This window comes from Protopterus annectens, chromosome 1.part1 (genome assembly GCF_019279795.1).
Source record: "Protopterus annectens isolate FY-2018-M chromosome 1.part1, PAN1.0, whole genome shotgun sequence".
NCBI lineage: Eukaryota > Metazoa > Chordata > Ceratodontiformes > Protopteridae > Protopterus > Protopterus annectens.
Genome location: NC_056726.1, coordinates 1,604,126,349 through 1,604,140,818, shown reverse-complemented (window position 1 = coordinate 1,604,140,818; position 14,470 = coordinate 1,604,126,349). Strand labels below are relative to the sequence as shown.

Genomic DNA, 14,470 nt, shown 5'->3' with positions numbered 1-14,470 from the left:
AATGGTCTGCCTCACAGCATCCTACTTAGCCTCTTTAAAGACAATTCCACCACCATAAAAAATCATGAGTGGTTGACACATTGGTTAAGGCCTTTACCTCAGAGATTCAAGGTTTGATTCTGACCTTTACCTGGGATGACATGACTGACAAACCACTATGCATTGCCAGAGATGGGCTGCATCTGTTTCCCTTGGGCTTCCAGCTCCTGGCAAAGGCTCTTGCCTCCTCATAGTGCTTTTTTTAGGTAATGCCATGAGGTCAAAACTACCAACATGAAAATGTCATCACAACGTAAATTAAAGGTCATGCTGCTAAATGCTAGGAGTCTAAACATGAAGCTCACTCATTGCAAGCATTCTTAACCCTGAAAGATTCTGTTATTTGTGCAGTCACAGAAACCTGGTTCAAAGCTGTGGACAGCATCCCAGTCATACCAGGTTACTCATCATATCATACATTCAGACCCCAATCTGTGGGCAGCAAAGCAAAAGGAGGTGGAGTTGCAATATGTGTGTGTGTGTGTGTGTGTGTGTGTGTGTGTGTGTGTGTGTGTGTGTATATATATATATATATATATATATATATATATATATATATATATACATATATATATATAAAGACATATATACCTCCAGGCTGTGTTATATATATATATATATATATATATATATATATATACATACACATATATGAAGACATATATACCTCCAGGCTGGTCAAACAGTATCCAGGTGTAGTTAACAATTGACAAGAGGTGTGAGAGTAGCGAAACAGGCCTATAGTTTAAAAATACAGAGACACCTCTCTGACAAGAAAGTGGGATCAAAACATCACAGACTATATGTCACCATCCACGCAATGTGAGCTACAGGCCTTCAACTTTTACTCAAGAAGGCTACTCCACCTATTTAGACATCTTTGAATCTATCAAGATTCAACCCTTTACCCTGATCCTGGGCGACTTTTAACTATCCAACCATAGATTGGAAGAAATACTCATGCCAAAACACAAATGCCTAGAGATTCCTTGATTTCGTCAGTGCAAATGCCTTGGACCAATTGGTCAACATCCCCACAAGAAGTGAAAATATCTAAGACTTGGTATTAATCAACATGAGTAACCACTGCAGCATTCCTACAGTGTCATCATTCCTGGTAGGATCAGACCATAAAGCGGTCACTTTTGAAGTCACCATCTCCCCTGACCCCCCCCCCCCACCTCCATGGCTAACGAACAGAGGTGTGAGAGTAGTGAAACAGGCCTATGGTCTAAAAATAGGGAGACACCTCTCTGACCAGAAAGTGGGATCAAAACATCACAGACTATAAGTCACCATCCACGCAATGTGAGGATAACCCAGAATTTTTAAACAAGCTAAATATCTACTTCAATAGATTTGAGGAATCGAACAAAACATCACCAGAGACACTACCCACAGATGAAGATGCCACATCGCTATGCCTCAACCTGGAAGAAGTACGCAAGAACCTATGTAGGGTTCATCCAGGCAAAACAACTGGCCCAGATAAGATCCTGGGGAAGCTACTTAAAAACTGTGCTGATCAGCTGGTACCAGTCTTCACAGACATTTTTAATACATCTTTCAGCCAGGAAAAAGTTTCCAAATGCTTTAAGACCACCGAAATCAACCCTCTGCCTACAGGGAAGGTTACAGGGAAGAAGGGAACCAACTTGTTCACTGGTGCACTGACAACAACAATCATTAAATGATTACCGGTCAATTGCACTTACCTCAGTAGTGATGAAGTGTTTCAAAAAAAATGGTCAAGGATTATATAACATCCTGTCTGTCTGCTACATTTGATCTTTTATAATTTGCATAGAGGCCAAATCGTTTTACTGCAGATGCCATAGCCTTAACACTTCATCACACCTTGGACCACCATGCTTTTCATAGACTTCAGCTCAGTCTTCAACATGGTTATTCCACAACAACTGCTGTCTAAGCTGGGCATAGAAAACACAATATGCAACTAGATCCTCAACTTCTTAACTGAAAGGCCACAAATATTTTGAGCTGGAAAGCATCACTCAAACAGCATCACCCTAAACACCTGGGTCCCACAAGGTTGAGTACTCAGACCACTTCTTTTCACAATTCTAACACAAGACTGCACAACTATTCATCAGTCAAACAGAATCCTCAAATTTGCAACCACCACCACAGTAATCAGGCTTATCAAGAAAGAAGATGAGGGGGCCTACAGGGAAGAAGGGAACCAACTTGTTCACTGGTGCACTGGCAACAACTTAGCACTAAATGTTGGGAAACCGAAGGAAATCATCATCGATTTTAGGAAGAAAAAGCCACACACCCAATCATCATCAAGAGTGCCGCAGTGGAGACAGTAAACAGCACCAAATTCCTAGGGGTACATTTCTCACAGACCTAAGTTGGGGCACAAACACTTCCTACCTTATAAAGACAGCCCAACAATGTCTCCATTTCCTTAGGAGACTTTGTACAACTAACCTCCACCCACAGGTCCTACTCAACTTCTACAGAGTCATGATTGAGATTGTACTGACAAACAACACTGCTGTCTGGTACAGAAATTGCTCTCAAGCTGATCAGAAGGCACTGGATACAATTGTTAAACAGGCCACTAAAATCATTGCCTCCAACCTTCAATCCCTGCAGGACAAACATTCAAACAGATGCTATGGCAGAGGACATACACTATTCAGGATATACACCATCCGGCTCATGGATTGTTCAAACTCCTACCAACAAAGCATTAGATGCAGACCATCAAGATTCCAGAATAGCTTCTTCCCACACACTATCAGACTGCTGAATAACAAACGTATAGCCTAACGCAATATATGGGTAAAACATTTGTGTGCAATATGTCATTGTTGCTTACACAAATTCTCTGAGTAGCTCACTTTATACATCTCTGTCTGCACTAGAAAAACTGTGAACTGTAAGTTTATGGTATATATATTGGTAGTGGGAAAGTTTCTGTGTGCCTCTCTTATTTATTATAGTACTGATTTTTGCATATCCTTATATTTCTACTGAGCCTATTCCCGCTGTCGTATTTGTTGTGTTTCTGTGTAAACAGAGCTTTCAAATTTGTTTTTACTTTATTTTTTTATTATTTTTATTTAATTTAATTTTTTTATTAATTGAATCTGTCTTCGTTTTGTAAACTGTCATTCATATGGTATGAGCCTGAGTATCGAAATTTTGAGCAGTGATGCACACTTTTTTCCACTGTGTGATCTGTATGACAATAAAGCTTACTTTGACTTGACTTTGACAATGAGCTCAGAGCTGAATGCTAGTGTACACTCACTCTCATTGGGCACCCCTCTGTCAGACTGAACACTGTTTCCATTTCAGTCATTGGGTCCTTGTACATAGCTTGCACTAATTCTACCAATGTTTCCAGGACTTATAACCAGTGCAGGACTGCCCAAGTCAGCTTTCTGGGATCTTGTTATAAGCATTCTTCAAGTTTAGGAATGCCCAGTTGGACCGTTTCCTCTTCTCTCGCTTCTTCTCAACTATCTGTCTCACTGCAAACATCAGGTCAGTTGTGTGCATCCTGATCTGAATCCAAACTACTCATCTGTCACCTTACTTTCTACTTCTCTGAGTATTCATTTATCACTCACCATCTACAGAACTTTGATGTAATATGGCAGGAGTATGACACCTCTGTACTGCCCACAATTATGAATGTCTTCTTTGTCCTTGAACACTGGGACTAGAATGCTTATTCTCCAGTCATTTGAGTTACACCTTTCTGTCCACACTGCTAGGAGTACCCTCACAAACTATTTCTCCTCTACCTCACTTAGCATCTTTATCATATCTGCTGTGACCTCATCTGAGCCTGCTGCTTTCTCTGATTTTCCTTAGTCCTGTTCCTACTACTGCAATGGTGGGCTTCTCTTCTTGATTCATCGTAGGCTGCTTCTAGGGCAGTACAACTTCTCATGCTTCTTCTTCATTCAGAAGCTTCAGGAAGTACTCTTTCTGACTGCCTTTGATGTCCAGTGGACTGGTGAGCAGGCTGCTGCTGGCATCCCTTATGAAGAGCGTCTGCACATCTTTATCTTTCTGGCTTTACCTTGCAACCTGATATAGTTTCTCTGTCTCTTCTACTGACTTACTTTACAGAAGCAGGTAGAGTTCCTCTGATGCCTTGTTCTTTACTATTACAAATCCTTTCTTAGCTTCTTTCTTAGCCAACCAGTAATTCCTTCCTAGCCTGGTCCATCTTTTCCATCTCCCACTTTTTCCTGCATGCCTTCTTTCTTTTGATAACTTCTTGGACTTCTGCATTCCCGTAACAACTTTCCTTGTGTACCTTCTTTCCATACCTCCCTTGGCCACATATCAATCTGCAGTCTACACACATGCTGTTTCGAGGCATTGCCATTCTTCTTCAACTACACTGATTTCCTCTTCTTCTCGAGGTGCTAGAGCCCTGAGTAATTCCTTGAACTGTTGTGCTTTTCCTCCAGTCAACTTCCAGGTCTTCAGCCTGGTACCTGTTGACCTCAGAACCTTCTCTAACCACTGCTGGACAACTACCAACATTAAACAAGAATCAGTATTACTAGGCACCCTCAGTGCTGACTGGTCTACTCCGGAACATAACTCTACCTTCCACAGTCTTACTCAAATCATCAGAATGCCAAAAAGGTATAACAAACATACCAAAAATAAAACGATTACTAGACTTACCAAAGAATACCAGAAAACAAGCAAACTGCATATTTAAACTGTATAAGGGAAACCAAAAATTCCAAACATTCACTGAAACCCTAAAATAAATGTAAATGGTTGTTCATCATGCCAGCCTCTTCCCTTACATGAAGCAGTAGAGCACTTTAACTCCACTTTCCAGAACATTCAAAAACAAACCCAGGTAAAAAGTTAAGAGTGTCAAACAAAACCACTAAAGAAATAAGAAAAAAGGCCCGGTCCAAATGTCATAAAGGCAAAACCCAGACTAGCTACCAGCACTATTAATATTTAAGAAACTTAACAAAAAAGATCTATCCAGTACAATAATTTACTAATCCTCTTACAACAAATCAACTATAAAACTCCAGAACAAATGTAGACCATCATAAACAGCCTCTCACAATCAGGGAAAATTTGCAACCCAATCTCATACCATCAGAAACAAATGCTACTGTTGCTACAAAATGCAGTTATTTATTGCAGTTTGATAAAGTGACTCTGAGAAGTTAAAATTAATTGAACACTTCAGTCTCTGTGACAAGCCTATCCAACAGCAAAACCTCCAACATTATACTCGACGACAAGCAACCAAGTACTGGTCCTACATTATCCTACACCTTCTCTCTCTCTTAACCCAGCACTCATTTAGGTAACAAACAACCTGCGGAAACTAAAATCCACTCCAACAGCTAAAGACCAACTTCCATCTGAATACCCAAAGCTGACAGCTGAGGATCATGTTACCCAGACTCAATTCTGATAAGCAGGCTTCTGAAAGAATCATATCCTCTTTCACTCTGGAAAATATCTTTTTAACACCTCAACAGCATGTGAATGCTTCAACAGAACTATCAAATGCAGACCCACTGTCATACTATGCCCATTCAGAATGTTAGAAAAATGCATTCACAAAAATTATGTCAACCTACTAGGCAAATAACTACTAACAAATGTACAGCATGGTATGTGATCCTACCACACCACAGACACAGACCTTCCCTCCTTTATAGACATGATCAACAGAGAAATCTAAGCTCCTCTCTCGCTATACTATATCTGGACCTCTTAAAAGCATTTGCTAGAGTATTACACACACTACTACTGCAAGGGTTCCAACTGTGTGACCTTTATAATAACACCTTAATTGGCTCACTAGCTGCCTACAATGCTATAAACAAGGTGTTAAATGGCAGGTCTCCTACTCACCATGCCTCATGATTGATAAAAGTGTTCCTCAAGGATCAGTTGTCAGTCCTCTTCATACTGCTGACAAGCAAGCATCATAACAGAATATGCAGATTACGCTACCCTTGTTTTCTACACCCCCTAACTTTTAAAACTACAGGCCATCACAAAGGAATTGTTCTCATTCAATGAAACCTCACTGGAACACTCTCAACTTATCTTCAAATTAAAAAAAGAAAACTTAAGCTATTATTATTATTCACATCCAATACTCAATCTCAGTCAAGTTCAGAACTTGCAAATCCTTTCAGCTTACAAAACAAGGACCGAAATAGTATCTTATAAAAATCATTATTAATAAGTGATGATAAACTTAAATATGATCATCACATAGACCTAGCCATTCAAAAACATATTCACAAACTGTGAACCCTGTACAAATCAAGATTCTTCCTACCAGATCAAACTAAAAAATCTACTGCATCCTCCAGCATTCTACTCCCAAATCTAACATTTGCTTCTGCCATATTCACCTACCTTCAGCAACTACAACCAACTACATTTCAAAAATGCTAAAAGATAGCGAAGCATGTCAAAAATCTGCCCTCCAGAACCCATCACTGTACAGCCCTAAACTTTGGGCAATGGTTTGATCTCGACAACTCCTAGCCCTCTGTCAGCTAAAAAAGGCACATACTTTACTTTCCTACCAAAGTAGCAACTACTTCCTCTAGGATTAACTGGTATACACTACTGAGGAACAGCTGATCCAAAGACTAAAATTTCAGTAAAATACAAAAATCAAATAAAATACAGATGAATACTGTAGAATAAATTACTGTCAAAATAGAAAAAAACTAGAATACTCTCCCAGCAGATATTAAACGGAGACTCTCCATGTTCTTAAATCAAGCCTCAAACATCACCCCAAATTCACTAGACTCTGCACATGCACTGTTCTGCCAAGAAGATTTACATGTAATTTGCTAAACCATCCTGTGTTAATTTCATTTCCAATTATTGTAAAGTTATAAATATTGATTCAACAACCTGTAAACCATCTATATTAGACTTCACTGATTCTGTAGTATCCCGTTTGGATGACTCATTCTCTTCACATCTTTCACATTATGTACAGTATTTATTACATACAAATATTCAAATTATTTACACTAGTTACAAAATTACACATCATATACACTATTTACATCTTTACAAACCCTGTCATTATAGTCTTTTCTTCATATAATCTAATTTTGGAATATCAATTAAATTATACAAAATAGCCTTAATACAATTTACCTGTTCAAAAAACATTCATTCATCCAATCCCTTTCTTCATTACCGCTCCTTTATCTCTTTCAACACATCTTCATCACCTGTATTTTCATTATATAATAAGCTTCCACATCTCCCTTTCCATAACATCTATACAGCAATAAATAAAATCTTGTCCAATTTTTAAACGGAACTTTAGCTTTTCTTTTCTTCCTATACCTTCCATATAGTACCATCTCAATGTTTATTTTTTTCAAAACTACTCTATCTGTATTCATTTTTAAAATGTTTACAAATATGTTTATTTATACAATTAAGGAAAATGTTCTGTAATTCTTTTACATTACATTGTTTACATGTTCTCTCTCTTCCAACACCTATGTTCAAGATTGTTTTTATGGGTCGCTTACTCAGCAATAACATCCACAAAATCACTGTCTTCATAAAATGTTAAAATCTTTTCCTTCTTTCATATATAACTTTATTAATGTCTTCCCCTGATTCTTTCCATGGATATGTTACACAACAATTCTCCATTATACTTTACACCACGCCTTTCTCTTAATATCGGATTTGTATCGCTTCACCTAAAGGCCATTTCACTGAAACTCATTTCACCGAGACCAAATCACCTAAAGTTCATTTCACTGAAAGTTAATTTCACCTAAAACTCATTTCACTGACAAGTGGTACTCTAAGGCAAGTCAATGGTATATGTCCCTTTTCCCCACTGTAGTGCGATCCTGGTGTTAGTATATATAGTTAGGGGGGTGTGGGGGGTGTAGCCCCCCCACTTATATTGGTTTTATGTTGTCTGGTTTTGTTTTACATTATTTGGTAAAAGCCAGCTAGGTGGGGGGCTGCGCCCCTCACCCCCCTATCTACATATACTAACACCAGGATCACACTACAGTGGGGAAAAGGACATACACCTTTGACTTGCCTTAGAGTACTACTTGTCAGTGAAATGAGTTTTAGGTGAAATGAACTTTAGGTGATTTGGTCTCAGTGAAATGAGTGTCAGTGAAATGGTCTTTAGGTGAAGTGATACGAATCCCTTAATATCACATTTCAATCTCTGTTTTTCATAACTTTAATTCATTCATAAATGCTTTCATTTCTATTGTTCCTTTTTATCTTTTCTTTTTTGTTTCTCTTTATTCCATATTGTCTTATAGCTTTCATTCAATAGTTTCCACCATATTTTATTCTGTTTCAAGAACTGTTTTAATTATACAGAACAAATGAAAATATTTCAGGTATACAATTGGGTTTTCAACTTTAACCCAATTTCTTATTTTCTTTTATAAATGTTACCCCTTCTTACAGGACTTAATCTTGTATCACACATAAAACTAAAAATAAAAACATATATTACTTCTTCTTCCATCTTATTTGAAATCCTATTAACTCCAGCTAAGTGAACCTAACTTCCCTAATGCATAGGGATTTAATATCTATATGTTTTAAGAAAGACAGAGTAAAACTTTTCCACTATGCTGACAATTTCCTTATTTCTTCTGATTGTTTTCTTTCCTTTATTCTATTACTTGTTCATATTCATCAAATCTTATACCTATTACATTTATTTACCATTATAATATATTCCATTTATTTTTTTAACTTTACAAAAGCCATTACTTTTAGCTCTGTTTAATTTCAGTGCAAATTTGTTGAATATTGTCTCAGTTTTTACTATTACTTCATTCATCCATACCCTATTTCTTGTAACTATGACCCCATCATCTGCATGTGACATGCATATTGGTACTTTCTTTCTACTATCCAACTCCCATAATGTATTTAACATCTGTGCTTTATAACCATTCATTACCAAAACAAAACTTTGCTTTACTCCCCTTTCTATTTTTTTCCAAGCTACCCATTTGCCATCACCTTATCCCAAAATTCTCATAACATTTCTTTAAATCTTTCAGTATTATTTCACCTATACCTTATTCTTCAAGCATTTCTACACTGCTTCATGACTAACCCTGCTAAAAGCATTTGCAAAATCATGTTATTTTTTACCCCATCATTTCCTTCTAGCATCACATTTATAACATCTTTAACCATTATCAACATATCTTTTATTTCTCTAACTCCAAAACACCATCATCTAACAGTTGGCTAAGCACCTTCTGCACTCTTTTTTGTAACATTAACTTTTGCACTCTGTGATTCTTTTTTTAAAACCTTTATTGAATTATCATTTCTGACAGAGGCAGACTTACATTTATATAAAAATAGTCAAACCATAATAAGAAGTTCACATTTACAAATATTATACATCAGATATATTTTTATATATCATATAATCATAAATTATTTCATTCCTACCTTCTTTTAAACCTCATTCCTCCTCCAAACCATTTTTCTGCATGTATTATTCCTACAGCTTCCATTTATTTTTACTATCTGTGTTTCTTAAGGTTACTGGCCTCTAATTCTAATTTATATATTTTCTGTCATTTTCCCATATGAATTTAATCACCCCATCACAGATTTCTTCTTCTTTTATCTCCCTCTCTTAACCATTAATTTAATATATGACAAAATTATTATTTCACCTTTACTCTTCCCCTAGTCTATCTGGACTTAGTGTTGATTTTTCTTTTCCCTCCTTTATTATTTCTTGAAATTATTTTACATTTATTTTTCTGAGTCTTTTTTATCTAACTTATTATTTTCATAACTTTCCTTACTTTGTCTTGTACATCTTCCTTTTTATATGTGCAGAGAAAAAAATTAAACTGCCTTCAAAATGTTATCTTGGGTAATACAACGACTTCTTTTTACCATAAATTACATCTTGTTTTCCTAACAATGGAGAAACTTAATTTTTTTCTTTTTAAAAAATTGTCTAAACATTAACAATATAACATTTTCCTATGGCTTCATAACATTTTCTCTCTAAATCATTTAAATGTTTACTTCTTTTGTAAATAAGCAGCTATTAGCAAGCCATTTGTCATGTTCCAGTGGTATAAGGTTTGATTCCCTCAGCTTTCACACACTATGCATGCAACTCTGTGTAAGTCACATAACCAGACACTGCTACTGAGCTGAGTCTGAAAAAGGTCCATGAAGATCAGTGCTCTACCTTGGAAAACAAGTACAAACAAATAAACTTTAGCGCTGAGTGCATTCAACATTTCTGTGTGCATTTTTTCCCCTTTTCTCTTTCCTTTGTTCTTTTTCAACATTTAAATATATCTTTTTACATTTTCTTTTATATACAACCCACCAATAAGTTCAGTTTCCATATTTAGTCATGGTCATATCCTCACACGACAACTTTTCTTTTTCTTGTTATAATATAACAAAAGACAGCTGTCACCTTATTTCTTTTCGTACTTTTATAATAGTTGGCTTATCATGCACTAAATCCTATATTACTTTATGATCAGAAAATTATGCAGACTTCACACCTCCCTGTATTTTTTCATATCTATTGAGCACAAAACAGAAAATATTTCCGTTTTAAATATACCTATATGATAAGTCTAGTTTCACTTTTCTCTTAATATTAAATCACCACACTTAGTGCTTTCATAACTTTTATGTTGAGTTTTCTTTTACTTTTCTTTCCATAAGTTAAAGTTATAATCTGTTATCATAATTATTGACATTCACCATCACAAACGTTTTTTTATCTGTTCACACATTTTTTTCCCGTTATATTTGTACATGCACTAATAACACAGTTTTACTTCTCTTTCATTGTTTTCATATATCACACTCTACTAGTCTTCCTGGTATATTTGATCATAACTGTTATGCCTGAGTACATTTCATTTCCTACTGAACAACATTTTTTCTTCCTACATACAGCTGCAATTTTGTTTCTCATCTTTTATCTAACAAACGTATAATGTCCATGCTTGTTTTTCTACATCTGGCAAGCATCTGACTTCATTTTGAAAACTGTTTATGTTGACTGCTAGCACTATAACATTATCTTTTTTTCTTTTTCTGCATCCTTTGTGGTCACAACTTTTATTTTTTGTTTTCTCCTTCTCACTCTTCCTCAGTGGACTTTACTTTCTCCTGCTCATTTTCTTTATCTGTTTCAGTAAACCCTTTTTTCTCCCTTATCAATGCTTAATTTAATCAAAATTACTTTGTGTCTGTATTTCCACATTTTTTCAGGTAGTACCTACCACTGGCTCAGTTTTTAAGTAAAACTCAAAACAAGCAGGATACAATTATGTCCTCATGAAAATAAAAATACATGTTAAACACAAAACTAGACAGAAACAATTAAAAGCATACAAAATACTGTTTAAATGTAGTCAAAATGACATTTTCATATCTCACCATTCGTCCCATGATTCCGGTTCCAACAGTTTCAGTTTCTACCTCAGAAATGTGTTCTGCAAGCTCTTTCTTTACATACATTATCAACATTATTCCAACCAATCTTACAAGCTTGATCTGAAACAGAAAGCAAAAACATATAGTGATGTAAATCTTCCCCTTTGCAAAAGAGTACAAAAGTTATTGGTTCCAGATTGATAATTAAACAGATTCTTCTAGGATTACAGAGGCATCTTGTAGATGAATTATTCCAACAGATGGAAACTGGCTTTTTGAGTCTAAAGACCTAAACTTCAGTGCAGAAGAAAAAAATCTATAGAAAAACCTCCCACAAATGCTTCAAACTGGTGGAAAAAATACAAATCTGGAAATAAGTTAACAGTCCGCAATGGTGCTGGCAATTTAGTCAGAGAGGAAAACCATGAACTTCAACTAACAGTTCCCTATTTCTTCTATCATGCTCAATTTGTACACCTTTTAAATCTGTAGTTTTTTGTAGTTAATTTCTAATATTTCTTCTGCAAATATATGCTAATGAATATTCTCATAGCTAATTGTTTTTTTTTTCTCTGTTATTAATGTATGCTTTTGGAGCTTTTCTCCCTGGGCCTCTGCTGAAAATGGACATATATCCAGTTGGACCAGCCCGGTCAACAAATGTAAAATAAAAATAAAATAAAATAAATGAAAACAGTGACAATAGGTACCTAATTAAAACAGTCCAATAATTTTCATTGTTTGGTGTGTAGTCCCAAACTGTACCAAGTTTTTGACAATATTTCTCTCCCTGCAATTCTGCTTAAGATTTCCTTCTGATAATTTCAACCATTTAAGAAATGCAGAAATGCCATCACTTCCATCTCCATAGGTAGGTAGGTAGTTTGAAGTATAAGGACTTTTTAGTTATGTATTGGTGTACCACCCCACCCATACCATGTGCAGTAGCAAACAATGCCCATAGGACTGCCCTATCTGCTAAGGCATGCTTTGCTAAAAAAATGCAAGAATTTGTATAAAATATGAAGATCCTGTAGTTATTCTGTGTCTGCACTTACAAGCCTGCCTTCCTGGTTTACGGATATGCAAAACAAATCAGGGTACTATGTCTGAACATAACCCTTAATTTTCAGTGGCATATTTTTAATCCATTTGTTTCCCTATGGTGAGCATCTTACCCTCCCTCATGCTTACAACATTTTCTAAACTTAATAACTTCAATATGAATAATTTTTAGCAGGGGGTTAATATAGAATTTGCTGAACTAGGGTTGCTTTCATTTTGCAGGTAGGGGAGCAGAGATGGGAGATACTGAACTTTATGCGGTCATCTTCAGATGTAAAGGCAGTGCATTACAGCAAAAGGTTGACTTAAAAGACAGTTCTTTAATACAGAGGAATTCAAAAGTGAAGCAGTTGTAACCATGTTACAAGGCTTCTATTAACTAAAGATCATGTCATTAATATTTTACTGGTTTAATATTTACTTAAAAATAGACACCAAGATTGCTCATGTACAGTTATACCAACAGTCACACAATGATGACTGATTTTATAGCCTATTTATGAATGTTCATATGTTCACAGGAGATTAGTAAGCTAATGGCCCTAGGGCCCTTACAAGCCCAGCCAAGTTCAACCCTTGTTCCCTTAAGGGTCTACAAATATGGTCTATGTTATAAAGCAGATCTAAATCAGCACCAATTGCCCCTATCCAAGAGGGACACAGGTGAAACCCCTGGGGTGAATTTGCGTTTTCCTATCCAACTGTCCAAGTTATGTTTAAGAAGGGTTAAAGAGGGGCTCTGTTTAACCTGCACTGGAAGTTTATTCTAGAGGAGAGGCAACCTCTGGGAGACATATCTGTCTCTCCAGTAAGTCCTGTTGATGTCACATGCTAGGTTAAGGTCCCTAGAGTGAGTGAATCATGTACCATTTGACTTATGAATGTGCACCATTTTCATTAAGGCAGGATCAGAAGTTGCTCTGCATGCCAGGCACATGTCATCTCTGTGTAGTCTATACGATACACAGTATAGTTACAGTGACTTCAGTCTGTCCACATAAGATGAAAGAACAACTAGGCAGGATTCACCAAACACGATTTATTCTAGGAAAATCAAAGCACTCTGACGTCTCGGCCTTCGCCTTCCAGGAGTATAACACAAGTAAAGCCATCAGATATTATATACAGGTTGAGTCAATTAAACAGGTAATTAAACAATCAATATACTAAAAATCAATCAATTAGATAACATTTTCCAATTAAAATCTTCATTAAGTCCATTTGGATATAGGGTTTTAAACTTTAAAATATAGACAGTTTCCTTATATAATAACAGCTGTTTAATTCTTAGCATGTCTCTATCATTATTAGATACTTGCTCCAAAATTGAAGCTTTAAGCAGTCTTTCATCACTATTATGCTTTTCAAAAAAATGTCGAGCAACAGGGCTCTCATTCTTAACATTAATTATGTCCCTGACATGCTCTAATAATCTTACTTTAAAAGGTCTCTTTGTTTCCCCAATATAAAATTTCTGACACGGGCATGTTAGTGCATAAATAACCCCCTCTGTTTTACAACTAAAACAACCATGAACTTTAAAAGGGATATCATTTATATAATCAAAACTACAAGTAACAAAGCTGCATGCTTTGCATTTCCCACACTGATAGGTTCCTTTTAGTATAACTTGTTCTACCATTATGTCTGTAGGGGCACTAAATCTACTTCGTACCAAAAGATCTTTAATACTTCTGCCCTTTCTGTATGAGAATTTTAAATTTACATTTAACCATGATTTAACCTCATTTAAAGAGCTAAAATATTTCCAGAACATTGAAACATTCTTAACAAATTCATGGGTATAGCAACCATAAGTAGTGACAAAATACATAACTTCACCATATGCTTGTTTTTTCCACTTTTTTTGACTAACACAAACTTCAGATCTTCTTTT

General features: G+C 35.9%; 1 protein-coding gene across 4 annotated transcripts in view; it reads right to left on the bottom strand.

Annotated features, from left to right (window-relative positions):
- Positions 1-14,470, bottom strand: part of INPP5B (inositol polyphosphate-5-phosphatase B) — a 2,334,801-nt gene that overhangs the window by 427,589 nt on the left and 1,892,742 nt on the right. For all 4 annotated transcript variants that reach the window (XM_044083533.1, XM_044083543.1, XM_044083552.1 and 1 more), the window contains one exon: positions 11,512-11,628. In XM_044083533.1, the coding sequence (XP_043939468.1) occupies positions 11,512-11,628 (117 nt within the window). The remainder of the gene's footprint in view (positions 1-11,511; positions 11,629-14,470) is intronic.